The sequence below is a fragment of the Helobdella robusta genome (assembly GCF_000326865.2).
Source record: "Helobdella robusta unplaced genomic scaffold HELROscaffold_2, whole genome shotgun sequence".
In the NCBI taxonomy this organism is placed as follows: domain Eukaryota; kingdom Metazoa; phylum Annelida; class Clitellata; order Rhynchobdellida; family Glossiphoniidae; genus Helobdella; species Helobdella robusta.
In genome coordinates, this window is record NW_008704083.1 from 1,090,011 (window position 1) to 1,097,510 (window position 7,500).

The 7,500-nt window shown below is 29.9% G+C and overlaps 2 protein-coding genes across 2 annotated transcripts in view; both read right to left on the minus strand.

Annotated features, from left to right (window-relative positions):
* HELRODRAFT_159988 (hypothetical protein) overlaps positions 1-128 on the minus strand; it is a gene marked incomplete at both ends in the record, with an annotated part of 1,801 nt that extends 1,673 nt beyond the window's left edge. Inside the window, one exon of the mRNA XM_009017017.1 lies at positions 41-128. Coding sequence (XP_009015265.1) covers positions 41-128 — 88 coding nt within the window. The remainder of the gene's footprint in view (positions 1-40) is intronic.
* A 1,547-nt stretch (positions 129-1,675) lies between these two features.
* HELRODRAFT_159989 (hypothetical protein) lies at positions 1,676-4,772 on the minus strand (the record flags this gene model as incomplete). Its single annotated transcript, XM_009017018.1, has 7 exons — positions 1,676-1,725; positions 1,900-1,963; positions 2,102-2,143; positions 2,491-2,664; positions 2,975-3,150; positions 3,952-3,955; positions 4,770-4,772. The coding sequence occupies 7 exons, from the start codon at positions 4,770-4,772 to the stop codon at positions 1,676-1,678; spliced, it is 513 nt and encodes a 170-aa protein (XP_009015266.1).
* Between the last annotated feature and the right edge of the window lie 2,728 nt (positions 4,773-7,500).

Below are 7,500 nucleotides of genomic sequence, written 5' to 3' on the forward strand. Positions count from 1 at the left end.
CACACACACACACACACACACACACACCGTATGAAAATACCCTTTACACACATTGCACGTGATACGAAAATATCCCTCATGTTTTCGAACTCGGTCAGTACAACAGCAAAGCCAAACGCCTCAACCATTACACCATCCCACCACCAATTACATCATTAAAATGATCATTTTAAATATCTAAAGCTTACAGAGTTTTCTAAAACAATTTGAATAAATTAAATTTCATTTTCATTTTAACCGGTGGCTAAATCAGTCGCTGTTATGGTAGAAGGAAGGCCATCTGTAGATTTAAAAAAAATATTGTTTTAACGTTTTAATACAACTATAAATAAATAAATATTTTAATAATTATAGATCAAAATGGAAAAAACAAAATATATTACTTTTTATTTATATAAATATAATTTTTAAAAATGTAAAAATAAATCAGAGAAAAATAACAATTTTTTTACTCTGTGCTAGAGAAAGAGTCAAGTCGTCTAGCAAATCCGCTGGATCTGAATTATCATTACTATTATATTATTCATAATTATTTTATTATTATTACCATCATCATCATCACCATTTTCGTGGTCATCATCATCATCGTCATCATCATCTTCGTCATCATCATCATCATCATCATTTTTGTTACCGAAATTAAGACTGGAAGTTCCATTTGAGTCTGTAAAAGTGATTTGCAATAATAATAATTATCATGCGAGTATGTGTATTTATCCATTCTTTTATTTATTCATTCGCTCACGCATTTATTGTTTAATTGAATCATTCATTTAATCAATTCATCAATCCTTGGCCCATTATTTCATTTGTTGTTTGTTAATTCTTTCATTGATTTTCCATTCGTTTGCTTGTCATTCATTTTTTCATTGATTCATTCATTGGTTAATTCATTCATTCATTCATTGATTCATTGATTCATTCATTGATTCATTCATTGATTCATTCATTGATTCATTGATTCATTGATTCATTGATTCATTGATTCATTGATTCATTGATTCATTGATTCATTCATTGATTCATTGATTCATTGATTCATTCATTCATTCATTCATTCATTCATTCATTCATTCATTCATTCATTCATTCATTCATTCATTCATTCATTCATTCATTCACTCATTCACTCATCGATTCATTCATTCAATGATGCATTTTTATATATTCTTCATTTCAAAAATTGTTATAAAAACAGACTTATTATGAAGCTTGTGATGTTGCTAACTACTCTCTGCAAGGCTAAATTGCTAGAATTTAATCTGTTTTCTTGGTTGAAAAAAATAGTTCATAAAATAATTATAATAATTATATTTTAAAATAATTTAAATAATTATATATATATATATATATGTATATATATAGCTATATATATATATATATATATATGTATATATATATATAACTTCATATATATATATATATATATATATATATATATATATATGTATATATATATATATATAGCTAAGAAATCCGCGCCATTCATTTTCTTTTCTCTCTCTCTTTTTCTGTGTTTGTGTGAGTGTGTGTTTGTTGTGGTGTGTGTGTGTGTGTGTGTTGTTGATACTTCTTATGATTACGACAGATTAATTAAATGTGATTAATTAAATTATTATTTTTTTAAATTATTTATTATTACTATTATCAATTCGAATAAAATATAAAAATTTTATTAACACGTACTCATGAAGTATCGCATTGTGGCCGTCATGACTGATACGACTGCGTTCGAAGGGGAAAGAAAAAATTTAGGAAAAATTATTTAAAATAATAAAGTTATTCGTACAAAATAATAATAATTAACTATTCAAAATGATAAATAAACCTTAATAAAATATTTAATAATTATAATAATAATTCAATTAATTGAAAGAGAGTTTAAAAAAAATTCTAAACCTCCAGATCCACAACAAGTTGAGTTGGTCAGGCAATAACCGTTATAAGAGCAGGTGCTATTATGCTGGAATCAAATTTTTTATTTTTATTAATTATTATTATTATTAGTAGTAGTAGTAGTAGTAGTAGTAGTAGTAGTAGTAGTAGTAGCTGAAGTAGTAGTAATAGTAGTACAGTAAATTACTAATATACTAATACTAACGCATGTAGAGTTCAAGTTGTACCATACATCAAACGTATTATTCTGTTGGAAGATTTTAATTAACTTATAAATTAATTGATCAACTATTTAGTCAATAAATTATGTATTTAATTAACTATTTAATTAATTTTCCGTCAATAAATAAAATATATGAAAAATACAGAAAATATAATGTAACATAATATAACCCAACATAACACAACTAATCGAAACGAAACAGAACGAAACCAGACCAAACACAAAAATAATAATAAAAAAAAACTTGAAACCACCGCGCAGTAGCTGAGTCCGCCACAACAACCACCATCGTATACCGTATACACAACCGAATTAGACTGGCTTAGTACGAATGATTGGTTGCCACTGAAGCTAATGTTTGCCAAGCTAACATTGTACACAATGTAGGAATGATGCTTTGGTAGCTGTGAAATAGCGTCGCAGGAATTGTTGGTGAGGTTTGTCGTCGGGAAAAATTGAGAAGTATTTACTGGGCAGATGATTGTGTCCTTGGAGCTGTCAATCAACGCTGGAGCTGATAAGTAACTGAAGAACTTCATGTCTTCCTGCGATGGATTTTATCATTTGTTGCTGTTGTTGTTATTGTTGTTATTGATAATATTATAACTGTTACTGCTGCTACTGTATAAAGAAAAAGGACGAGAGAGAAAGAGTGGAGAGAGAGAGAAGGAGACAGAGAGAAAGAGAGAGTGGGGAAACAATTAACGTTTAAAATAAATTTAACACAATTTAACAAAATTGAATAAAATTGACCAGAAGGAAACTAAATTTGATAGAATCCAGCTATAATTAAACAGAATTTACCAAAAATCAAACAAAAATTGACAAAAGAAACTCAACAAAACTCAATAGAACCTTGTAAGCCAGGACATGACACATCAGATTGTTAAGGTAGGGATAGTTTTTTGTCGAATTGACGGTAACATTAAGACTGTTGCAATTAGAAACGTCGTTGTAGCTGACGTCGCACGAGCACGGCGACGGTCTCGCGATTATTTGGGGTGGTATGAACTGCGCGTTGACCGTGGAGACTTTTTTGGAAAAAAATTTTGAATTAGTTATTTTTTTTAATAATTATTTTGGAAAAATAATTGAAAATGTTATATTTTGGTTACCTGCTGTTAGAGGTTAATGAGAAAATTATTTTATTTGGTTAGCTTTTGTTGGAAAAAATCAATTTATTTGCAAAACAAATCCCAAAATATTTGTTGATAAGTTTTTATTAGAAAATTTTTAAAAACAATTGTTATTTTTGAGCTATTTATGAGAAATATTTAAAAATCTATAAATAAATTTAGCTTCAAATATCAATATTACATTATTTCAAACCATTAACTTTACAAAATTTTACCCATTGTAGACAGCCATAGTATCAAATTGATGTAATTGAGTTTCATTTCTAAGTAATTCTATTGTTTTACTCGATAATATTCTATTTCTAGAACTTTAAAATTAATTTTTATATATTTTTCTTTATTATATTTAATTTATTTGTCTACTATTTTAGGTGTCTATTTAGCAGCTGTAAACTCGAAAATCAGTTGAACTGAAAGAAAATTATTTTATTTATAAAAAAAAACTTATGATTAATTACTAAATCATTAGGTTTGAAATTTAATTTGGTAAATCATTCTATCATTCACGTTCTAAACCCAGCAAAAGGCCAAAAACTTCAAAACAGAATTAGAAAAAAATGGATTTTCGAAAGCAGCAATGACCACTGGTAGACAGACATGCAACTCTGTGATATACCATTTAAAATGTTTGTTACATTCATGTTGGACAGCGGGTGGTCGCTAACAAAAGTGAATAATTTTAGTAGAAGTAGTAACGTGTCTGTTTGTGTGTGTGTTTGTGCGTACGTGTTTGTGTGTGTGTGTGTGCGGTAGGGGTAAATCGCTATTTCAGTAAATTTTATTATCGAACTATTTGTCTCGTGTCTTTCTTTTTTATTATTCGAATTGATCGTGTTATGTAACACATTTACAAACCAAACACACACGCACACGCACACACACACACACGCACACACACACAAACGAATCTTATTGAGAGCCATAGAAGGTTTTTGGGGGCGTTTAAACATTAGTTTGGTAGGCTTGTAAAGTTAAATTGCAATTAATTTTCTGAATATCTCTCTAGATCTATCTTGAGAACATGGGCCCAAGCTGAGTTGAAGTAGCGATAAAGTTGAATAAAACGTAATATTGAATGAGAATTTGAAAAAAGTAAGAAAAAATATTATGATTAATAATAAAATATCATATCTTGAATCTTGTTTTTCATCATTCCTTAATTCATTTATCCAGACAATTCAGCCATTCATTCATTCATTCATTAAGACATCAAATCATTCATTCATTCATTCATTCATTCATTCATTCATTCATTCATTCATTCATTCATTCATTCATTCATTCATTCATTCATTCATTCATTCATTCATTCATTCATTCATTCATTCATTCATTCATTCATTCATCTACATAACCACTCATTCTTTCGTTCATTCACACGTATATGATATAATCTTATAATCTTTTTTTTTTCATAAAAATTTATATACACATTTGTGAAAAACATTTAGTTACCCAATAATAATAATAATAACTATAAATAATGATAATAATAATGCCTATCTTTTACTCACCATGGTACCTCACGTGCTGGGAGCGTTTAAAAAAATCTTTTGACGACGTGACGTTCAACTTTTTTTAATATTACTATTATTATTTCATCATTAATAAAACTATAAATGATTTATTAATTAACTAATTAATTAAGTTTAAGAATTATTAAGCAACACCGTGGAGAGATTTGAAACGATGTTACCAAAACTTTTTTTACCGAAACAGTGGTGTTTTTTATTGCTAGCCTAGCGAATGATTTGTTATTATAAATTTTTCTCTGCTGAATTAAAGTGGAGAACTTTTGCATTTCGTCAATTTTAGCGCGTTTAAAAGACACTCACGCGAACAATTTCAACTTTTGAGATTGCCTTGTATATAAGGGGCTTACTTACAGCATATTATAAACTCTTTATCTAACTAATGAATGACGCTGATTGAAATAATTTGAAATAATTGAAATAGATTGAAATAATTAAAATAAATTGGAATAACTGGTATATCAGAAAGAAAAAAATATTCATTGAATCTAATTTTATACTGACAACTGAAAAATTTATCGTCGAATTAGTTAAACTAATCTAACTAAGAATGGCTGATAATTATCATAATATTAGGACATCGTGATGTCTTAGTGGTTAGGGCCGCATTGTGCTGTTTTGCAGGGCTTCGAATATGGCAAAAGGATCCCCATACCCACCCTACATGCTTCGTGTATGATGTACCATTTCACATGTTTTTCTACATATGTGGGTTCTTTATTCCTCTGATATTACGAAGAGTATATGTGTGCGTGTGTGTGTGTCGTGTGTGTGTGTCGTGTGTGTGTGAGTGTGTGTGTATGTGTGTGCGTGTGTGTGTGTGCGTGTGTGTGTGCGTGTGTGTGTGTGTGTGCGAGATACATGAAAAAAAATACGAAAAAACTTTCCTCGTTATTTTGGCCACCAGTAAATTAATGAGAGCACCAAAACAAAAACAACAATAATAATAATAAATAATTTTAATTGAAAGAAGGAATTAATTAGAAAAAAAAGAAAGAAAGAACGAATGAAACAACGGAAAAACGTGAAATTTTTTTCCAGTGCAAACTTCATGGTGGCCTTAAATGTTCAATGTTTATTATGAGGCTGCCACACTTTTGCTTATCACAAACACGCACACACACAGACAAACAAACACACGTACACACACACACACACGTACACACACACACGTGTATTAAACGTGTGAGCTTTACGTAACTGATATAATTATGTTATGTTTGTGATATTTGATATGAGGTGGAAATAAAAGTTGCTATGTCATTTTTTCTAGTTAATTTTATATTTTTCGCACAAATTTAAATTAAAAAAAAAATAAACACATTTCTGTACGCGTACACACACACACGCACGCACGCACGCACAGACACACACACACTCACAGACACACACGGACACACACACACACATACACATAATCACACAGCTGTACATTCACCAAAACATCTTTCTATAAATAACTACATCCTAATACACGAACATAAGAACAAAATCCTAATACACGAACATAAGAACAAAAACCTAAATTCACACACCCACCACACGCTCACGTAACTAGATACACACACCACACACACACACACACACCACACACACACCACACACACACCCATACACACACACACACAAACTGCTTACACGAAGCTTACTTAACTAACAGAAAGAAAAAAGAGATAATTGAGAAAAAAAATAATTACCAAAACAAACAAAAAATTGAAAAAAATTCAGATAAAGTTTAGCAAAAACTCAGAGGATAAAAAAACAAACAGTTTAGAAAAAACAAAGAAATACAATGAAGTAAAACAAAAAAAATCATTCAAAAAACAGAGTAAAACAATTCCTCTATGCTATTTGCAGTGCACTGAGAAACATATCTACACACATATCTACACGGAAAAGCTTTTGTTGTTGCTGGTTGTTGTTAGTGGAGGTATCGTTGTAGGTACAATTCATTGATTCAATAGGTAGTATTGTGTATTACGTTTTGTGGTGCACATGTGTGTGTGTGTGTATGTTTTGTATATATGAGTGTTTAAACATGTGTGTATATATGTATGTTTATGAGTTGGTGTGTATGTATGTGTTGTATATATATATATACGGGTTAAAGTGTATGAAGGTACGTATGTGTGTGTGTGTGTGCGATGTGTGTGTATTTTTGTACATATGTATGTATGTATGTAGGTTAACATCTCAGTTGAATACATATTCATGATGTATGTATGTATGTACGCATGTATGTATGTATGTATGCATGTACGTATGTGTATTGTTTATAACCGTTTTGGGCATTGGACATTCATTCTGTTGTTGCTACTAGAGTACAAAGGTATTCCTTGGAACGGTACTTTGTATGTATATGTTTGCTGTTCATTGGCGAGTGTAGGATTATCATTTGTATTTTGTATCTGGTTTTGTGAGCTGTATACATGACGGTGATGATGATGATGATGAAGAAAATGTTGGTGATGGTGATGATGGTAATGAAGATGATGATGATGAAGATGACGATGATGATGATGATGTTGAGGATGATGATGATATTAAAGATAATGATGATATTGAAGAAAATGTTGGTAATGGTGATGATGGTAATGAAGATGATGATGATGATAATGATTTAGATGACGACGACGACGATGATGATGATGATAATTATACTAGGAAATATGCATTGTTTCAAATTTGATTTAAACCAGAACGAGCTGAAACA